This window comes from Rattus norvegicus, chromosome 8, assembly GCF_036323735.1.
Source record: "Rattus norvegicus strain BN/NHsdMcwi chromosome 8, GRCr8, whole genome shotgun sequence".
In the NCBI taxonomy this organism is placed as follows: Eukaryota; Metazoa; Chordata; class Mammalia; order Rodentia; family Muridae; genus Rattus; species Rattus norvegicus.
Window position 1 is genome coordinate 12,666,090 of NC_086026.1, and position 22,774 is coordinate 12,688,863.

The 22,774-nt window shown below is 39.6% G+C and overlaps 1 protein-coding gene across 6 annotated transcripts in view; it reads right to left on the reverse strand.

Moving 5' to 3' along the window:
- The window catches only part of Dync2h1 (dynein cytoplasmic 2 heavy chain 1), a 223,121-nt gene that overhangs the window by 192,135 nt on the left and 8,212 nt on the right, over positions 1-22,774 (reverse strand). For all 6 annotated transcript variants that reach the window (XR_010054024.1, NM_023024.2, XM_063266106.1 and 3 more), the window contains 17 exons: positions 21,876-22,046; positions 21,245-21,380; positions 18,863-18,981; positions 17,334-17,478; positions 16,102-16,334; positions 15,303-15,437; positions 15,084-15,197; positions 14,876-14,987; positions 13,934-14,058; positions 12,556-12,731; positions 9,211-9,406; positions 4,910-5,005; positions 4,212-4,364; positions 3,589-3,687; positions 2,760-2,899; positions 2,422-2,650; positions 1,454-1,581 (listed from right to left, as the gene is read on the reverse strand). Coding sequence is in view for 5 of the 6 variants with exons in the window: in NM_023024.2 (NP_075413.2) it covers positions 1,454-1,581; positions 2,422-2,650; positions 2,760-2,899; positions 3,589-3,687; positions 4,212-4,364; positions 4,910-5,005; positions 9,211-9,406; positions 12,556-12,731; positions 13,934-14,058; positions 14,876-14,987; positions 15,084-15,197; positions 15,303-15,437; positions 16,102-16,334; positions 17,334-17,478; positions 18,863-18,981; positions 21,245-21,380; positions 21,876-22,046 (2,507 nt within the window). In the remaining variant the exon portion in view is untranslated. The remainder of the gene's footprint in view (positions 1-1,453; positions 1,582-2,421; positions 2,651-2,759; positions 2,900-3,588; positions 3,688-4,211; positions 4,365-4,909; positions 5,006-9,210; positions 9,407-12,555; positions 12,732-13,933; positions 14,059-14,875; positions 14,988-15,083; positions 15,198-15,302; positions 15,438-16,101; positions 16,335-17,333; positions 17,479-18,862; positions 18,982-21,244; positions 21,381-21,875; positions 22,047-22,774) is intronic.

Below are 22,774 nucleotides of genomic sequence, written 5' to 3' on the forward strand. Positions count from 1 at the left end.
TACAGACCTATGTCACCACACCCAGTCTTAAAGAAATGTTTACCCCAGATGCCAAAGCATTATTAAAGTATTAACTGTAAAAACTTAGAAACAAGCCAAGTACATTAACTCGTGGTGCTGGTGGCACATGTTTATAGTCCCAGGTATTCAAGAGCATAAGGCAGGAGACAGCTAATTCCAAGACAGACTGTATAGTTTAATGAGAACAGGTCTCAAAATAAAAAGTAAGAATGACTGGGGAGTAGCTCAGAGGAAGAGCAATTACCTAGCATGTATAAGGTACTGGGTTTACTCCTCTGTACAATAAAAATAAACAGGTAGGTAGACAGGTAGACAGACATGATAGCTAACTATTTCTACATCTTAAAAGCTTGCCATATCCTAACCAAACTTTCCCTGACTTTGTCCCAAATCAGGACAGGGGTCAATACCTTCTGAATCCCTACACTTTCTTTGTTCAGCGTCTAATGCAGAATATACTCCATTCAGCATTAACAACTTTTAATTAACAACATTTGAAAACATAGTCTGTACCAGTAATATATAGGCAAATTACTCCATATAATCCTTAAAAGTATTAGTGTCTTTGTAAGTATCTTTAAAGTAGAAGAAACTGAGGTTTGTAATTTAAATTTATGCCACAGCTGAGCATCTGCTGAGCCAGCTGACTACAGACCTCGCTCACTAAGCCCTCAGCAGACGTGGCGTCCTCCTCAAACACACTGCTGCACTACCACAGGAAGCACCCGCATCTCAGCTATCTCTTCATCTTGCCTGTATTTATGTGAAGTTCTTTGTGTTATAAATGCTCAGCCCATCTTAATCAAAGGAAGACTAAGTTATAAAAGGGGATGCTGTCTTCCACAAAGTCCACATTCCTTCTCATGGAATTCGCTGTCAAACCTCCGGTGGCAGGGCATACCTTGTCAGAGCTGGGTTATGAACTTCCTCTCAGGGGCTTATGTCCACTTTGACAGCCTAAATTTTCTCTGTGCTGCATCTCTCAGGCCACTTGGAAGGAAGCAGCATAACCAGAGTAGAGATAAATAGCAGGAGTTTTCTGTTCTGTGGAGGGCTCTCTAAATACAGCTTGACTGTCTTAAACATTAGCTCCCCACCATTGGCTGAATGGGGCCTCTCCTCCAGTCTATTCTACACAACCACATCTCAGCACTGGACCTCTGTCATCCCTTGCACTGTCTGACCAGAGAGTAGTTGGAATTTGTCAGTTGAGATCGACAGGAAGAACTAAGGTGGCAGGATTAACAAGGTAATCTTTTCATTTTGTTTTATTTGTTGTTTTTGTTTCTTTGAGACAGGGTCTCACTATGTAGCTCTGGCTGTTCTGGAACCAGGCTGGCCTCAAACTCACAGAGATCCACCTGACTCAAAGAGGTACCCTTACTAGCCATATCAAACTACTGTTTTACATAAACACACCAACTTCTCATACCTGGGAAGCCGTTCAACTTCTTTCCCTTTTATTTTCAATGCTTTAAAATTTTTCTCCCAATCATGGACAGTAGAAAGGTTCTTTTCGACCAGAGCTTCCATGTCGACCTGTCCAATCACAACCCATTCCTAAGGAAGAAAACTGCATTAAGAAAAGGGAACTACCATATAAGCTGACACTGCAAAGAGAGGCTCTACTGACTAAGATCAACAAAGTGAGGAAAATAAACTGTTTTAGAATCTTTTCTCAGATTCGATGTATATAAACGCAAAGGGAGAAGCATTTCTCCCAAGGAGAGCCTCCAAGTGTCCAGACCACTTGCCAATCCTGAACTCTAAATTACAGACATCTTCAGTGCAAGGACAGCTGAGGAACAGAGCAAATTCCTGACCTATGACCTTATCCAGCACAAATGAGCACTAAGATGAGAGCCTGTACCTGTATTCTAACTCAGAAACAGTCACAATGAAACATCCCATCACAGTGACGTTTTAAACAGGAATGGGTGGTGTACACTGTGCTGCCTAAACTATACAGCCCAGATGTACGCCACCTAGGCTGTGCAAACACACTCCACATCCCCACAAAAACTGCACCACCTAGTGACTGATTTCGCAGAATGTACACACGTTGTTAGCACATCTTTAAGTCACCTGAATGAAGTTAGCATGAGTATTCTCCCTCAAAATACATTTTCTTCAGAATTAAAACTGACATAAATATCACATTACATTCCAAGCTGATATACACATTTAAAAGAAAAAAGAACTAGTTTCTCAAACTTCATAAAGTCTAAATTGCCTATTAACCTCTCTCCCTTTGCAACATGAACCTAGACTAAGAGTCTAGCAAGCTGCTTCCCTGGTTTTGACACATTTTGAGTCTATTTCATCACAGAAAAAATTCTCATTTTACACTTACCAAATCAGGAAATTTCTGATAAGGGTAGAAATGTGCAGGCTCTGTACCTTATGTTGGTGCAATACAGCTGAAAGTCTTCTAAACAGGTCTTCTGCTTTGCTGTAAATAGTCAGAAATCCACTTGCATTTCTGTCAATCATGACAGAAAATATTGATTCATCTCCAGCCTCGCCCACACCCTTAAACTGATTCGGAATTCCGATGAACCTCTTCATTTCTCTGTAATATTTAGCCCGGATTTCTTCAAAAGGGGGTCTAAACTGTAACCTTCCCTGTCTGAAAAACAGAGTGAATGTCACTCTAAATCATCTTGAATTATTTTACTTAGAATATAAATTATTAGAGGTTTAACTTGGAAATGAAATGTGGATTTCAGAGCCTTTACTTGTAGGTTAAGTCGACGTTTATTTCTGGCAGGTTCTCGTTCAGTGCCTCCAGACCCATCTGATACTGATGCTCCAGAGCCTTGTACAGCTGGTGGTTCCAGTGCTGCCGCCACGCACGCATGTCACTGGGTTGGAAGCCCTGAAATGTCATTTAGCACCAATTTTCAGATCGAAAAGGTAAATGACTTTTTTACTTTTGATTTTCAAGCTATATAAAGCACACTTTCCAGCTTAGTGCTTGTTCTAAATATACACGACTCTAATTGCCATTTTAGTAAAAGTACTTATAAAACATTTGATATGAAAATCTCACAGCTAAAATATTACACAAAAAGCTCACCAAAATTAAAAACTCAGGCAGAATGAAGTTTTTATTTGAAGCTGGTTTCACAATGCTCTACTACGTGAATTCTTTTGTATTTTTTCAATGTTCTCAAAAAGTACTACTCTCCATTTCCTGATTCCTAAATAATTCATTGAATATTTTAAAAATAAGAAATTTAAATTGGATAGCTAAAAATAGTTGGATTTTGATGTTGTTGTTTGCTTCCACATAAGCTTTAAGAGCAAACAATAAATTCATAAGCACCAAATCAGGAAAACTACAAACTAACCAGGGACTCAGCCCTCTGTAAGGCACACAGAAGCTTACTTTTATATAGTTCACAGAAATTCACTGTGATTTACAGCATTTGTATGTGTGTCATAGAACTAGAGAATTGTATATTCATTAGGGGTACCAAGAGGTATTCATGACTTTGTATGCACTTGTTACTGAGTCATGCATCCAGATTCCCAAAAGATAGTCACAAAGCACAACCCACGCACCTGTGCGGCCACACTCGCTAAGCCAGTTCTCAGCTCCTGCAGCCCATCCTTCCAACGCTGCTGCTGCCGAAGTAGATCAATATTCATAAGAATGACCACCTGTTCAAATAATGTGCAACAGTCTCAGAGCCTGTTAGAACATGGCAGCCTTCCAGTGATGCAGCCACCTTAATCAAGGGACAAAGTACCACTCATCCCATGCTATCTGCCATCCTGTGATGCACTGACAAGAGCAAACCCTCACTCTCACTTTCAGCCAACATGCACAGAAGTATCAAGCCTGTGAAGGACTGGAAGGGAGGGAGGAAGGGGGGGGGGGGAGTCACACACACTCAAGTACTAAATGCAGAGAGAAAAGAAGGGCTCTGTCCTAGGGGAGAATAGAGACTCTGCTGGCCAAGTTGCAAGCCTCAAATACTGTCAGTTTTGTGCTATTGATACCATACTCCAGCTAGATAGGTTGTAAACACCAGAGCAAGTTATGGAAAGGGAAAACATAAATTTTTTTTTTACAACTTCAAATCTCTAATTACTTCACAAGAAAAACTGCTATTATATACTAATACTAATTATTTTTGTTCAGTTCCATTTACAGTATGATAAATTCTATAAACAAAATATACCTTTTCACAAAACGTAGTATGCCACTTTCTTAGCCTTCGATTCTCAGTGGCAAGTCGCTCAGCAGCATTTTGGAGTTTCTGGATGTAGCCTTCTAGTTCTTTAGGATTGTCCCAAGTAATCTGTGACTTGCCTCCGCTCCCTGCCTTTGAATTCTACAGTATAATAAACAGTAGTATTCAGATACAATGCTTTTTCCAGGAAGGTTTAATTTTCTGTTCAAAACCCAATTATTCTTAACACTGACCTCTATGAGGATTAAAAGTAAGTATACATTTCAAAAAATCTGCAGTCACATGTACCATGTAGTCTAAAACCTACTGTGAAGTTTTCCAATTTCCTATAGACGTTTAAATAAACAAAAAAGCAAAGTCATGAGTTAAAAGTCTGAAGATGGCTTAAAGAAAAACAACACAAGCCCTCAAGCACTCTGTACACCAGGATTTCCAACTCAGAAGATACGAATGCAATAGCATGAGAGCAGTGGACACATAGGAATGCAAACCCACTACCAGAGTAACGGGAGGCGTTCTAATCACTCCTATCTGCAGTGGGGACTCACTCACTAAGAGTGAAGGAAACCACTGCAGACAAAATGAAGTCATGTGCACTCCCACAGTGGCTGTGAAATTGAAGGATGAACTAAAAACTGGTCCACAACCTCCCTATTTGTATCATAAAGCATGAGACGCTCACTTACTTTAATTATCTGTTCAAATGCTAAGGCAGACTGCAGCATCATTGGCCTCTGACTCTGAATCATCTGTTGATCAATAGAATTGTAAAAATGTGCCACCTACAAAAATATAAGTCCAATTAGCAGTAAAAAGACATTGTGTGTTTAGCATGTTTCCTTTATTTTTTTTTTTCCAGAGCTGGGGACCGAACCCAGGGCCTTCCGGTTGCTAGGCAAGCGCTCTACCACTGAGCTAAATCCCCAACCCCTTTATTTTTGTTCAAATCGTAATACTTTTCCTCAACCCTAAAACCAAACAGAAATAGTTTTTCATCTCCAGATCAGAATTTATGAATCAATATGCCCAATCAACACATATATTTTGAGGTCCTACAGTTTATCAAGTCATGTCTAAGACTGTTCAAACAGACAATAAAATGTATTCTCTAGGATCAAGTTCACCGCATCAGGATAAAAGGAACTCAGTGCTAAGAAGGGGCTTAGTGCTAAAGGACTGGATTTCCTCCTCCTGCACCTCTCAGAAAGCATTTGACAGCTCAGTAGTACCTAACACATTCCCTGTCCATGGTTCACACCAAAAACTGGACTTCTCTTCATCTTTTCTCTCAAATTCCACATCAGCAAAAACCTACACATTCAATATATACCTTCATTCCAACCACGTTTTCCTACCTCTATCCCCTCCTCTAATCCATGTGCTAATCTCTTGGTAAGACCAGGGCAGGGAACGAGCTTCTGAAGTTATTGGCTATCCACGTGATATTGGCTATGCTCCCCACACATGTGCTCCCTGTTACTCTGGGAAAATGGAGGAGTCGCTGAAACAGCTGTCCTCTTGCTCCTTGGGGCTCATGTTCCTACATGCCGAATAGATGAGAGGAGCTGAATGTCGTAGTTCAGTACCATCCATCTCTCTCTTGTACTCATCAAGAAGCATATATAACTTGCAGTTTCCTGAGTGACAGCAAAATTAGCACAATTCCTGTTCGGAAGGCCCATCCTCACCATGACACATCTTACCAACCTTAGCACGTGATTCTTTCCTGGACATCTTTCACGTTTGCTCTTACAGGAGGCACTTTAGAGTATGAAAGCTCCTCAAAAGGATGAAAAGAGACCTACTATATGACCGACATACTGCTCCTGTGCAAATATGCAGAGAACTGCATACCTTAGTACAAAGATACACCGTGCTCTATTCTATTCAAAAGAGCTAGAACTGTCATCAGCCTAGGTGTCTATCAACTGATGAATGATAACAAAAATGTGCTATTTATATACATGGGATTCTATTCAGCTATAAAATGTGTAGGAAAATAGATGGAACCAAAAAATACCATACCAAGTGAAGAACTTAGGTCCAAAAAGGCAAATATCACATGTTCTCTCTCATATACAGACCGTAGCTTCAAACTGTTAGATCTATGTGTTTAACTTGAGAATATGCAAAAAGGTCAGGAAAGAAGAAATAAACTGAGGTGGGGGTAGGCAGCTTACTGACAGGAGACAGTAGTTGGGGAGGGGACAAGGGGCTAAGGGTTTAGCTAGAGATGTATGGCAGACAAATAAGAGAGAAAGATGTAGGGAATGAAAAAATTCAAAACTAAAGATGTAGGAAAAATCCTTCTAGGAGAGCTGGGATGACAGTTCAGTAGTTAAAAGCATGGGCAGTTGTTTCAGAGGACCTGGTTCAGCCCCATCACCCACATGGCAAGCCCATCTATAATTCTAGTTCTAGAGGATAGAACGCTCTCTTCTGGCCTCTGCAGGTACTTGGTACAGATATACATATAGGAAAAATAACTGTAAAAAAATAAAATAATTTTTTAAATCCGTATAGAAACACTACTTTGTAAGCTAAATGAAAATGATTTTTTTTTCAAAAAAGGAATTGGGACAATGGCACCCTGCATGGCTTAAGAATGCAGAAGAAATGGTTATTCTCTACAAACCTCAGTACCAAGTATGCTACACTGCTGCAGGATACTGGTCAGAAGGGCCGAAGGCCTCTAGGATGGAACAGGTCCCTGAGACACTCTGGGTGTCCGCCTTAACGAGAGCATGGGTGCACACGCTTCGGTTGCAGTACACACAGAGATCAATATAGAAAAGGTCAAGAATCCTCCTCCCTAACGACATGAGTGATATACGGGCTAGAGGGGGAAAATAACATAAATAGTCTGGGATGGTTTGAAGGGAAACGGCCCCATAGTCTCATATGTTTTACATGCTTATTACACAGTTGATGCTCCAGTGCCAAGCTTGTCTGCTTCCTGCCATGATGATCATGGACTAACGCTCTGAAACTATAAGCCCCAATTAAATCCTCTCTTTTGTTGCAAGGATGGAGGGCAGATATGAAGGAACAGGGAGATGACTGAGATTGGAATGATATAAAGTTTAAAAAATGCATTCTTTTGTAAGAGTTGCCTTGGTCATGGTATCTCATCATAGCAATAGGACCGTAACTAAGACACGCTCTTACTGACCACTGGACCTTCCTACTCTATAGCGACCTGCCGGGCAAATGTTCCCATTGGAACAATAGTGGCAAGACTGTTACAGGGTAACCAACAACTTTCTGATTGGAGTTAAGACCTATCAAAATGGCTGGGAATGTCATAGGCTCCAGCAGTGAGAGAAAATCTACAGTTAATGAATGATGAACTAAATGTTAGTTTTCAACTGCTTTCTAAATATTTATCTTGATAACCACACAATAGTGTAGCTCTCAAACTTGGTCAGGAAAGCTTCTTTTTGTAGTGGGCAGCAGTTAATACGAAGAGTCAGAATTACTCAAAAAGCTGAACACAGTGACTATTAGGTACTCAACCCTCAGTGAAGCGTTTCTATCAACCTTGTGCCCAAGGCTACCTAACAGACCTGGTGGAGGAAGAGGTGGAAAAACTAAGGGAGGGAGATGGTGCTGTGTAATGCTGACTTCTGGACACGGAAGGGCATGGCCCTCATGGGCTCTCAGCAGCTGTATTACTATATAAGATCAAGGTATCATTCCAACATTGATGGGAAAGGCGCTCACAGGACCTCACCCAAGCAGGGAAATTATTGGCAGTTGAAGGCTGCTGTGATAGTGAGAGTCACTTTTTAAGGCTGTGGCTTCTGGTGAGTCAGCCACTAAGTGCAGGGCTCCATGCCCATGCATATATGAGCAGCACTAATAGAACTCAATGAGTTAAGAGGGAAAGAAGGTGGAAGTGGGTATTTTGGGGGATCCAGGTGAAGAGGGAGAGGGCAACAGCAGCAGGTATGATCAAGATACACTGTACACATGGATAAAACTGTCAAAAAATAAAGAAAAATTATTTTTTAAAAAACAAAGTTGCTCTGGAAGTGGTGGCACACACTGTAAACGAAGGTGGTAGAGGCAGGCTAATTAATTAATTAAAAATCAAGTGGGGCGGGGCTGGGGATTTAGCTCAGTGGTTAGAGCGCTTACCTAGGAAGCACAAGGCCCTGGGTTCGGTCCCCAGCTCCGAAAAAAAGAACCAAAAAAAAAAAAAAAATCAAGTGGAGCTTAGTAGAAAATCTTTAAAGCAATGGCAATATATGCTCTTAAAAGGAATTGTAGGGCCTCTCCCACCCCTGCTCTCCTTTTTGCTCCCTAGTCATGTGTGGCTTTAACCCACCCGTGCTCCTACAATGTGCTGCCTCAGTATTGGCCCAAAAGAAAGAGACCAATTGATCATGGGCTGAAACTTCCAAATCTGTGAGCCAAAATAGACTTCCTCTTTCTAAGCTGATTCTCTGAAGCCATTTAGGACAGTGGCCAAGCATGCTAAAGAGTGTAGGCAGAGAAGGAGGTCAGAGCCACAGAATGATCTGGAACCTGATCCAAGAAGTAGACAACTAGGTAAAAGTGTTGTTTTAAACAGGCAAGCAACAGCAATGGTACAAGTAATAAACCAATGCCAATAACCTGGGAATCCTCTATAAATATCTGCAAGGTAAGCAGAGGACGCTTATTAGAAGTTCCTTTAAGACCCTTACAATGGAATAAGAAAAAGAAAAGAAAGAAAAGAGTGGGGGAGTTAGGAAGGGAAGGAGAAAGAATAATTTGGTATTTTTCCAAATGATTTCAGAATGAAAATTAATGATAATATTAAGGTTAAAAAAATCCTATAGATTCAAAACAGATTTTAATTTAATCATTTATCAAAGTGTAAACTCACAAGTTAATAATCAATTACAGTAGCATAAAAAATTAAAAGTAAAAACTAAAGCTCATAACATAGTCTAAGTTAGTATAATAAGCAAGAACAAAAGCATCTTCAAAGATATCATACTTGCTTAAGAATGATCGCTTGCTTGCAGAACTTCTGAGCAACATTTGCAACCTGCTGTATTTTGGCAGGAATGACAAAGCCCAGGGCAGAAAGCTGACGGACTTCTCTCAGAAGAATCACCAGGCGATCAGAATAATGAACTTTTAATGCCCCATCATTAGGATCCAATTCCATTATTCGGCTGTTGGCCTCAATACTGTAAGAGGGAGGTGGGAGGGATCTTTGAAGCTTCATTGTTGCATGTTGTGATAAAAAACACATTTTGTTCAACTTTTCCATAAACCTAACAGTTTAAACAAACTAACTTTCTAATCCAGGCTTTCTAACTCTGTTCCTCCTGCTTACTCTTCAAAAGAAAATTATATATTTGTGTTGTTATCAATCATTTCTTATACAATCAGAGTTACTTTGAAAAAGGAACTTGTTTGAAAAAACACACAGAGCCTGCAAAGGACTTTAACTCTGCAGTCAGGGCTGGTTTTACCTGCTGTAGAGATTTGGGCTCCTACGGTGTGCTCTGATGGTGTGGATGGTATGGATGCCATATGCTAACTGCCTCAACAACTTCCCCCTAGAAACTGAAGCTAACAGATTCTACTGTGCGGTTGTCTTTTAAATTCGGCTGGGACACTGTAAAAGAAGCTCTTCCCATGTTTTCTTACCACACAGACTTTGATAACAAACTGCAATATATATCATTACATAAATGAGGACTTTATGAATCAGGAAAATCCACCCTTGCACTGTTAGCTAAGAACCAAGATTGACACACAAGAAGGGTCTGACTTCCAATGGGGCCCAGGATGGCTGTGGCCTGCTTACGTCTTCCATGGTTTTAGTAATGGATCAACAACTAAATCAAATTGTAAGAGCAAAGACACTCAAACGTTTGAATCCTTTACTCTTTCAATTTGCCCTTTCTTGTATTAAGACTCTAATAATAAAACTGCTTTGGGGTTTTCAAATCCATGTGAACTATAAAAAACACTTATCATCATAAAGTAGACATTATTTTCACTTATTATGGTCTACATTATGTTCTTTCAAATCATTTTCAAAATTAAGAAAATTCACAAGTGTTAAAAAGTAATCAGGAAAGCAAGGAGCAAATACTTTCTGCTTACTTACTATCACCTCCAGTAAACTATGACAAATGAAGAAGTTAAATGGAACAAAAAGATCCAGTGTTCCTGTATATATTCCTAAGCATAACAACACTACAATAGAACTCTTTTTGCCTTCTTCAAAAAAGTTTGCATATACCAGGACTTTAAATGATGTCTTCAGAGGCACTCTGGTGACTGCAAAGACTAGAAAAGTTTATACCACTCACTCCAAAAAAAAAAAAAAAAAAAAAAGAAAGAAAAAGAAAAAAGAAAAAGGAAATCAAGGTTGGAAAAGATTCAGCAGGCTCATTAGCAGACCTTAGATCTCTGACCCACTCACCACTTATAGAGCAAACCACAACAGGATCTGCATAACAAAGTTTCAAACCTAGCTACAGTTCTGGAAGATGGGGGCGAGAACATATCTTTTATATTTTGCTCCATGTAGGAAGAAAGGAGTCAAATTACCCAAAATGTCAGTCACTGTACCATAGAACCTCTCGGTTCCTCTAATCTTCCTCGTGAGCCAGAACTGTAGTCAGAGAAATGCACTGTATTTCCAATTTAAGAGTGCATTTGGATTGATTACCCTTCTACAGAGAGTAGGGGAGGAATAAAGAACTTCATGCTATGACAGTTTCTTTAAAAAAAAAAAAAACATTGTGGTCGCATACACAAGAATTTGAAACTAACCCCCAGGACAATATATGAATACTCCATCTGCTGGGGGGAAAGAGGAAGGCTGAAAGAATAGCTCAGATGTAAAATGCATGCACAAGGCATGAAGTGAGTCCCAGTAAGAGGAGACGTGGCAAGTGTCTAAAGTAGACATAATAATACACTGTGGAAAACTGACTGCAGGTTCAAAGGAATGTGGATTTTTTTCTTAGTCATATCCCAATAAGTTGCTATGAAAACAATGGTAACTAATAAAATACTAAATAAAATTAAGTAAATACTTGCCAAAGGCTTACTTAGGACTTAGAGTGTCATGAGAAAATACCTTTTTCTTTTTTTTTTTTTTTTTTCCGGGGCTGGGGACCGAACCCAGGACCTTGCACTTCCTAGGTAAGTGCTCTACCACTGAGCCAAATCCCCAACCCCGAAAATACCTTTTTCTTAAAGGGTTTAAAAGTAACTGCAATTTAAAGTGCTTATGCATTCAATTGTAATGTAAAAATAATAGAAAAATGTATGAGACATTTTTCATAGAAAAATCATGAGAGAAGGAATACCTAATTCTCAGAGAAGAATCTGCAGTCCCAAGGAATAAATATGAGGCTAGAGAGAGCAGGCTGGCAGCTTCGTGTGTAGAGTCACAGCTGCCGACTTCAGGGACTTACAGTATACTCAGGGCCAGGCCCTGCTCTCCTAGGGGACCCAAGTTCAGTTCCCAACAATGAAATCAAAGCTTCCTCTAACTCTAGTGATCTGACACCCTTCTTGCCTCTGAGGGCAATGAGTACACATGTGACATTCCCACATATACACATAAAAATAATCAAGACAATCTTTAAAATGAAATCTTTAAAATAAAAAAAAAATGTTTTAAGTGCAACAACTCATAAACAAGCAGCAGCAGTCCATAGAGAAGAGCTTTTTCCATCGTCCTGCACAGATTACTAACACACGGGTTTGTGCTTATGTAGGATGATGTCATGCAGGTGAGGCAGGCACAAGATACAACGAGGCCTGTCACTGGACGAGAAAAAAGTTTGAGGGAAGAGGAGGAGACTGGAGGAAGGAGGAGAGGCCTCGGAGAGAACATGGACACTAATGCTAAGATTCCACTCTGCACATTTACAGGTTGTTATGAATGTTCTTAAGGGGTGGATGTGTACACAGCTTTGTATGTTTAGGTGGGCAATTATATCTTACCAATTGGATCAGAGGTTATTGTGCTGTGTGTTCTTTCATGTGGTGAATTAAGTTTAAGAGAGTGTGTGGCGGCTGGGAGACTAAGCCGCCATGGAGTTGGGATGTGTGTTTATGGCATGGGAACCTGCCTTGGGAACTAGATAGGTGGAGAGATTGCTGATGGCTCAGACAGAAGCCATCGGCAGTGTGATATGGGATGGAGCAGAGCAGGTGAGACGCTTTGCTGACTGAGATTAAGATATCTATGAGATATCTTGGGGCGCTGTGGTGCCAGACCTAGTGGGGGATGAAAGCCAGCATTTTATTTTTACAATTTTACAGCAGCATGCTTACACTGCAGTGTGCAGTACACAGTACTTACCACAAACCTGACCTGGAGTCAGACAACCCTGACTGGACTTCTCTTGACCAGTCATCAAACTGTTCTTGTTCATAGAGCTTGAACTGGTCCAAGAGGTCTTCAGCACTTCGATGAAAAGATCGAAATCCTGACAAGTCAGACAAAAGCGCTTCTGCAATCTTGATAGTATCGTCTACCTTTAAAAAGTCAAAGGACAAAAATAAGCATTAATGCTAGCTTAATTTCAGCTTTTAAAATAAGGAAGTCCTTTCTCTGACTTGAGACTCAAAAATTAAATTCTTTCATTTATAAACAAGGGAAAAAAGCTTTTCGATAAGGAATAAACATATCACCCTCTAATTGTCTTCTGAATCATACAACCTCAGAACAATAAATCCCAAGAGGACAGCCCACACAAGGTAGAATACAAAGAGTTAAAGGAAGGGAGGCAGACCAAGCAAGAGCTGGACCCATTCCTATTCAGAGCATTACACTACTCTTAACCATACTCAGAACAATGCTAGCCATTCGCTATAGACTTTAATAGTTCAAACAAGAACAGGCAGAGGTGAATGTCAGCTAAGCCATTCATATATCAGCTAAAACTCTCTCTATATATATATATAGAGAGAGAGAGGGGGGGGGGGGGAGTAAGTCCAAAAGAGTGTGAGGTTAACTTGAATAACATTATCATGCAAATATGTCTGATTACCTTTCTCCTTTCCTTTAAATTCTGATGTGATTTTAGTGATATAAAATACTTGCAGTTAGACTTCCACACCACAAAGACATCCAAAGTATGTATTTAAATCTAGTATCAAAGACACAGTCCCCACAGATGCTTTCAAAGGCTCTGAGTGACACGTGACAAACTCCTCTATATTTAAAACAAATAGAACCAGAAACTCGACACATATGTTCTTAAACTTCTTTACATTTCAATGAAAATGAGATGTCATGATCTGAAGATACCCTGCACCCTACTAGATTAGGTATTTAAACACATGGTCCCCAGATGAAGGCACTGTTTTGGGGAACTGTAGTGTCCTTTTGACATGGAGCCTAACCATCAGTGTAAAACCACGGGGTAGGAATAAAGTCACAACTTAGCAAGGTTTTGCACCCAGCTGTCTGATTCCTGATCTGCCAAGATATCATGCCATAAGCTACAGCCAGCAGACATGGAACTACAAGCAACCAGACTGCTCATCATGAAAGCCTGTGAGACAAAGTTAAATCCCTCTTCCCTACAGCTGCTTCTCTAGGTCACAACAAGGAGAAATGAACTGTACGGCAGGGAAGGAAAACAGTATTTTCACAAAAGCTTTAGGGTCCCTGTCACATACCTTAATTTAGTACATTTTGAATGTTCACCGTTCAACTACATTAAAACAAGTACCTTCAATTCCAACTGACGAACCCAAACAATATTATTCACAACTTCTGAGAGATTTTTGCCAGAAAGTGGTCCAGATGCATCACCGGGAATTCCTCGGCACCGATTCTCAAAGTCCAATCGAAAATCTGTATCATTCAAATCAAATAAATAACTCAGAAGCAGTATATTACAAGCCTTATTGGAAACGCTGTGGACCTTGGTCCTCCACTGCACCACAGAGCCCTGGAGTGTATAAGAGATCGCTGTCTACATGACACGGGTCAGAAATCAACAGGAATGCAGGCTTGGGTTATTACCACACCTTAATTGATGTGGAAAGAAACACGCAGGGGAAGGGAATGCTGAACTGTGTAGGGCAGAAAAGCAGGCTGAGCATGAGCACGTATGCATCGGTTTCCCTCTGACTATGGAGATAACAGGAGCAGGAGTTCCAAGGCCTGCTCTTGGCCTCCCCGCAGAGATGGAGCAACTTGAACTGTCAGTGACAGTAACTCTTTCCTTTCTTAACTTGCACTTTAGCATGACTAAAGGAAAAGAAACGAACATAACACATTATGTAAGATACAGAAAAAACAATCTGCTAATTTAAACAAATCGAGGGGCTCACAAGGTGGCTTGGCAGTTAAAAGCACTAGCTGTTTTCAATTTTCAGACCTACATAGCGGATTGTAACTGCCTGTAACAGTTCCAGGGGTATGACACCCTCTTCTGGCCTCCATGGTAACCAAGGATGCGCACAGTACACAAACATACATGCAGGAAAGTCATGAACAGAAATAATTTTTAAAAAATAAAAATAAATCTATCATTTATATCATAAATAAATCTGTGTGTCAAAAAGATGTTTTAACATAGTTTTTTAATCCTAAACCATAGCATGAAAGAAATATCCATCTATAAAACATTTCTCAAGAAAACATGGTTACATCTGATGAACTTTACCTTTAGCTGAATCCCCAAGTCTTGCCAGTAAAGTCTCTCTCTCTAACATCAGTTCTTTGCTTATGGTGGGACGCTTCACCAATTCTTTGTATTTTAGAAATGCTTGGAGAAGCTAACAGGTAGACAAAGTACATGTTTATCTTAATTCAACCACATACATTAAAATAGCTTATGAAAAAAATGACAGTAAAATCTTTCAATATTTTACCTGCTGTGGACTATCTTGAATTTCTGAAATATAATTCTTTAATTTCCCTGCTATTTTCTGCTCTGCTGGTGCAATGATCTTCTCATACTGAGACACTGCAGCTTTCCATAAAGGCTAAACAAATTAATTACACTGTTAGACCGTGAGATTCTACAGAGTGACCTTTAAAAGTTGAGAACTCAACAGGAACTAGAAGACATAAACACATATAGACTCCACCTCAGTATAAGGATTGTACTGCACAGGGTTCACGCCAGTAAAAGGTTCAAACACTCGAGACAGGCATACAATTCTCTCCTCACTGGCAGGTAAAAAATACAAGAGCTTCTCATGAATTGTTCGAATAGCCAAGACCTAAAAGGGAATATATTAAAACATAAAATGTATTAAACTAAAATAACTATGTAAGTTGGACTAAAATCTAAGGAGTTTCTTTATACACATTTCTTTACAGTAGCTTCTGAAATATGAACAAAATTGAAAGTATCTCACTCTTTTATGCATGTTTGCAATATTCCATACCAAAAAAAAATTTAATTGTGTTTCTCTTAAGCAAGGGGTGGACTTATCTCTGCAATCTCCCATTCTGCCTTTCCTTTGAAGCTAAGTATGTAGTATTTTATGAAAGCTCGTAGCTGGAGTAAATGAGAAACTGAGCTATTTCCACTGAGCACACCTTTAAAGAGAGCCAAGCTTTGAAGCAATGTTAGTAGCCATGAGAAAGCCTGAGAGATCCCACACAGGGAAAACTGTTACATCTTTTACAACAAAGAACAAAACAGCATTGCACAACTGGCTTGTTAGCACTCATGTCCCTAAGAAAAATAAGAACTAGGACTTAGCACCCACTATGCACCTTGCACTACACTAGAGCATGCCAGGACTTGTCTCATATGACATTAATTCCTATGTTCCCTCAAACCATAAATCATTTCTTTTACACATGTTCATCAGTTGTAAAATGCCTTCATAGACAGTGAAAAGACACTTCCACTTAAAGACAAGATCAAACTGGTACCTCCTCCAGCCGTTTGCCCAGTCTGTCAAGAGTTTCTGGGAAATACTTCTCACTTTTCCATGGATGAGGGACATAGCGCTGCCAGACCTGGCCTGTGAGGTGACTGCAGACTATCACCCACTGTTCACAAATGGAAATGCCAGCTTTAAGGTTTTCTTTCACGAGATAATAAGGGTCTTCCCACAGTTTCAAGCTTCCCAGCTTTTTCTGAACAAACCTTCCAAATGAACCACCTAGTAAAACATAAAGCAAGATTGTATGGATTTTTTTCACAGAATTATAACATATACTTAGGAAAAATTAACATGTACAATAACAACCACAACATACCACCTCCCCACCCTTAGATGACCATTCTCAGTAACTGTCTTTATAAATCTACATGTACACACAGATCATTCTTGGTAACCATTTTTATAAATATATATGTGCACACAGACCACTCTCAGTAACCATTTTTATAAATATATATGTGCACAGACAATTCTCAGGAACTGTCTTTATAAATATATGTGTACACACAGACATTAGCTTGCGTTCTTCTTCAGTCACATACTGCACCAAAACACATGTGTGTTTGAGCCGACTGCATGGAAGAAGCAAACATAAGCAATTCCAAATTGTTGTCTGCCTGGACTTAGAACAAAAAGAGCTGCAACACGCCCCTGCCATGAGCTTATCTCATGTTTTAAGGCGAATCATTAAAAGGATATTTTCTAAGTCAAATATATAACACTGGGATATTAACCAGTGTGCTTTTCAAAAACTTTTAGTTCATTTGAAAATATTGTAAAATGAGCATATGAGGTATGCTGGAGAAACAGACTGGCAGTTAAGAATGCTCACTGCTCCATCAGAGGACCTAAGTTCAGACCCCAACACCCAAGTCAGGTGACTCACAAACGCCTGTAACTCCTCCAGCCCGATGGATAAGAAACCCTCTTCTTGTCTCTGTAGGTATGAACTTGGTTCTATTAGTGATCAAAGTATTTCACATCTATGAACTAAACCAACTATAAGCAAAAATGTATGCAAATCTATGTGAATTATTAAGAGTTACTTTCAATAGCAAGTATTATATTACTAAATATTTTAAGAAAAAACTTCAGGAAAATGAGGGAAGGAAGGGAGAGAGGGAGGGAGGGAGAAGGGAGGGAAGGAAGTGAGGGAGGGAGGGAGGGAGGAGAGGAGAGGAGTTTGCACAGTTCCCAGAGCTCACCCCTCCCCTGTACCTATGACATCCAGCAGATGCAGCATGCGTGACTCGGGGTAATGATCATGCTCTGTCTGTCGCCACACATCATCTACAACATCCCGAGTTGTCTCCACCAAGTCAACAACTTCTAGCAAGGACAGACTGTCCAAGTTATAAAATTCCTGAAAGGAAAAATGCATTCATGTTGAAGCTCGGTTACACTTGTGTGTTAAGTAATGTTCTCTGCTCAACTGCTATAAATCTAATTTCCTCTCCCTTTTTCTAACTTTTTACAAATACCCAAATAAACGTAAATATCAAAAAAGGTTGAAAAATAATACTAAAAAGACTGTTCATTTATTCATGCCCTTAGCTGAGTTTTCTTTAAACTGGGCTGCTTTAGCTCCACATACACACTTCCTACTATAATTCAAATGTTCTTTATTCAGTCACGTCTGCACTGTGTAATGTGCTGGCTAACAGTAAGAGCAACACAAACTCATTATTCTGTATTTCATCAATGTCACCAAAACAAGCTTTATCATACTTCAAACACACCATTACCATGATACCATTGCAACTGGCAGGAAGGGTCAGTCGTAACGGAATCTACCACACAAGCTTCCTGGAGCTTGAGCCCTAGGACCAATGCAAAGGTACAAGGAGAAAACTGGACCCATGTGTGCCAAGGCACACTTGCCCATACACACACATTATCACACACACAGACCACAATAGTAAACACTGAAATACCAGTAAAAAGCAAAAACAATACCACTGATGAAATAATTGTGGAAACAAATATAAAACTGCTTTGTTCTGAATAGAGTACAATCATACTTAATCACTTACTAAATCCCAAAGCACATTCAGCAAGGGGTAATCAAACAGGCAGAGAGATATCATATTTTAAATTACTTTGAAATACTACTTTAAATCATTCCATCAAAATATATTATCTATATAAGTAAGTCTGTTAGTATACTGGGTTTCTGTGCATTCGGTAAATGCACGTAATGTATATGTGTGTTTATATATGTGTGGAAGTGAGCACTTGTGCTGTAATGTGGAGACCAAAGGTCAATATTGTATAAATGTCTCTATCCTACTCCATCTTTTTTCTTTCCTTTGACACTGGGCCTCTCAAAGAAACTCCAGCTCTTTATTAGACTAGGTGACTAGCGGGCAAGCACCCACACCCCTTCTGTCACCAACACTAGCACTAAACTCATAGAGACATACAGATCCAAACTCAAGAGCCTCATGCTTGCATAAAAAGCACTTTACCCAAAGAGTTACCTGCCAGCTCTTGGATTTTTGTTTTTCTCCTAGTTCTTTCAGAAAACTGTGTTTGGTTTTCAGAAAAATTGCGTCCTAGAGATTGGAATTTACTGTTTTCATTTTCATATTTAATATTTTAAACATAAACCTTAAGTAAAATCTAGAGTTTATTAAACTATGTATGTTACTTCCAACTGTCAAGTAGGTTTTAAAAAATACATGAAAAGTGAACCCTAAGGCCTATTTACAAGAAGCCAAATATACAAAACTCTGCGAGTCACATACCCTTGCAATTGTTTCAAATAATTCCTTAAAATAACTGGCTCTTTCTTTACTAATCTGTTTGCTCCCACGATGAGCTTGTTCTATCCAAAACTGGAATTCATCACTTGGTGTGAGAATACCTAAAAAAGTTCAGAAAAACAATTCAGCAAATAAAGGAAAGAGGAAGGGAGTAGCATTGCTCGATTCACCTGCTGGCTAGGGCTGGTCCGGAAGATGGACGGAAAAAGACCTTACAACCCTTATCAGCAGCAAATTCTCACTTAAGTCTTAGAAACACTAACTGCCCCTAATTTACTGTCAGGTCCAATTCACGGAGTCTGATTCTGAGTGATTCTTACCTGCTTTTGTAAACCATTCTTAACAGACTGTCTGTCATTCAGTCTGTGAATCTGGGCCAACATAATACCATCCTTGCTTGTAAATTCCATCAAATGAGAATTATAATTACTGAGCGTTTCCAACTTAATTTGAAAGTATAAGCAAAGAGTTTTATTGTTAAATTCTCTTTCAAATATCCCAATGAACTAGATAATTTCTATGTGCTTAATCATATGCTAAGTACTATTCATTAGGGTTAAGTCTTAAAAAGCAGCTACTTGACTGAGCAAACGTAATTTGTGATTCCAATATTTTTAAATTATTTGTATGTTATAAATTTCATTTAGTCTCAAGTAGGAACTTATCTATTCCCACAATAAAATTATAAATAGTATCAAATAAAATATATATTTCCTATTATCTTCATATGAATTATAAGATATATAGTCTATTTTCCTCACAGGGTACAGAGCCAGCCATCTTCATCTGGTTTCCTTTCTTGTTTTGTAAACAATACCCCTTCTGTGCTCGCTTGGTGCCACAGTTTTTCCATGTTTATGATGTAAAGGAGTCTTAAAGCACAGTGGCAGGCATACAAGTATGAGACAACTCACGTTCTTCACAAAGAAAGTACTGGGCAGGCGAGTCTCATTCAAGGCACCTGTTAGAGGATAACCACTGTATTTTCAACTTCTATAAACTACTGAGTGCTAAAAAGAACATTTTCTTCTCCAAACCCATAAAATCTATTCATTATTTAAAAGCTTATATTCATAGAAGATCCAAAAGCACGGAAAAAATCTGCAAAGACATACAGCTGTTTGCTAATGTGTTAATGACATGATCACTTTATACTTTGAGTTCACTACAGATGAGGTCCTAATAAGATTACTACTGCTGAAGTTTAAAACAGAGACTGAAGGAACGGCCATTCAGAGCCTGCCCCATATGTGGCCCATACATATACAGCCACCAAACTAGATCAGATGGATGAAGCAAAGAAGTGCAGGCCGACAGGAGCTGGATGTAGATCTCTCCTGAGAGACACACAGCCAGAATACAGCAAACACAGAGGCGAATGCCAGCAGCAAACCACTGAACTGAGAACGGGACCCCCGTTGAAGGAATCAGAGAAAGGACTGGAAGAGCTTGAAGGAGCTTGAGACCCCATATGAACAACAATGCCAACCAACCAGAGCTTCCAGGGACTAAGCCACTACCCAAAGACTATACATGGACTGACCCTGGGCTCCAACCTCATAGGTAGCAATGAATAGCCTAGTAAGAGCACCAGTGGAAGGGGAAGCCCTGAGTCCTGCCAAGGCTGGACCCCCAGTGAACGAGATTGTTGGGGGGAGGGCAGTAATGGGGGAAGGATGGGGAGGGGAACACCCATATAGAAGGGGAGGGGGAGGGGTTAGGAGGATGTGGGCCTAGAAACCGGGAAAGGTAATAACATTTGAAATGTAAATAAGAAATACCCAATTTAATAAAGATAGGGGGAAAAGGATTACTGCTGCTGTACTGAAACATCATGGTCAAAGCAACTTAGGAATCAAAGGGTTTCTTTGGTTCATTAAGACGTCAGGATAGGAAGTGGAACAGGGCAGGGGCTGATGCAGAGGCCATGGAGGAGTGCTGCTTTACTGGCCTACTCCACATGGCTGTTCCACCCGCTTCTTTATAGAACCCAAGACTCTATTTCAGGGATGGCACCATCACTGATGGGCTGCAGGGCCCTCCCCACTCCTCCATCAGTTAGTAATCAAAATGGCTTGTCTACAGCCTGATCTTATGAAGGCATTTTCTCAATTGAAGGTCCCTCCTCTCAGACTGATTATATTATAAAATTATTTCAAGGTCCACAAATATGGCTCCAATGGTAAAAGGTGCTTGCCACTAATGTTGACAACCTGAGTTCGATCCTAGTATTCCAAAAGCTGGAAGGAGAGACCTGCATCTCACAGACTGTCCTTTGACCTCTACAGGTGTACACACACACACACACAAACACACACACACACACAGAGCTCTGAAAGTAACCCATAATCTATTGCCATATACCTCTAGTATCGTCTTCCTTAAGTTTCAGCTTGGGTAAGTTAGTATCTGATTTTCGTAGGACTACACCCAATCCAGCTTCTAGTTCACTCAAAAGATTCTGAAGTTTAGGATCAAAGTTTCTGCTCCATTCCTGGTCCTAAATAAAAAAACAGGCAAGAGCGGCTATTGGTCAAAGCATTGCCAGTCAAGCTTGCTTAAAAAACGGTCTAGAAAATAAGTCCACAAACCTTTACTTCATTGAAAGTCTGCTTCAACTTCCATTTCAACAGCTAAAATTTTCTAAAAGTCATTTAGTACAGCTATTTAAGAGTTAATGTAAGTTGCATTTCATAGTTTTATCCATTATTCTTCAACAAAGCCTAAAGTAACATTAGAAGTTTGACACTACCACCAACACCACAAATTTGTTTTCAATAAATAAACTAAAACACATTAAGCAGTAAATATAATAATATGTATGTCCATTTCTTTACTGACCAAAATACTCGGGGTTGGGGATTTAGCTCAGCGGTAGAGCGCTTGCCTAGCAAGCGCAAGGCCCTGGGTTCGGTCCCCAGCTCCGGAAAAAACAAAAACAAAAACAAACAAACAAAAACAAAATACTCATACAAATCCAGAGCTCCGCACTCACCTTCAGCAACATGGGTGCAAACACCTGCCGCACTGCTTGGTAAAGGGAGTTGATAGGCGATTCCAGCATAGAGGAAACAAGAATGTTGGTATGCAGATTGCCATCTGTAATTACTTCTGGTCGGAGCTTGAAAAACACCAGCACTTTGTCTTTTGTGTCATCAAAATCAATCTAAAGGAATAAACACAAGATCTATGTCTTCTTCATAAAACTTAGAATTTGAAAGAAATAAATGTTGCATTGACATGTTGTATCACTACAATTATACCTGCTTGGACAAAAATAGTTAAATCCCACATATTCAAACCAATCACTCTGCTTCACAATGATTGCCTGGTTAAAAACTAATTCCTGCTTAACATGTGATTACCATAAACCTACACTACTAAGTTTTTGAGGGCATAAAACCCTATGTATTGTTGACACTCCCAGATAGCTGATCTAATAAGTCACACTCAGTAATACTACAGAGCACTCCTCATACACAATGGTATGTACTTCCCTACTGCCCCCAAGGTATACACCTATACATATAAACCTTGTCACCTAAGGGGGAAAAAAAGCATTTAAAATTTTTAAAAGGTGCCTTTAAATTTACACATGTATTTAAAACTGCCAAAATCAATGAGTCTATCTCCTGAGATTATCTTTCCTGTAGCCAAAACTGTTTGTAGAGCTTGAACATCAACTTAGTATTTGAAATGGTACAGAGGCTGGATTAGCTGCACATGCCTGTTAGCTCAGTTAGGATAAGACTAAAGGATGACATGGTCAACGACAATCTGTACTAGGAAGCTGGACGGTCTCAAACGTAAATAAATATCCAAAAGGTGAAATAAGCTGACTTCACAGGAATGTAGTAAATCAATACTAAAGATGTCAGTTTATAGTAATCAATT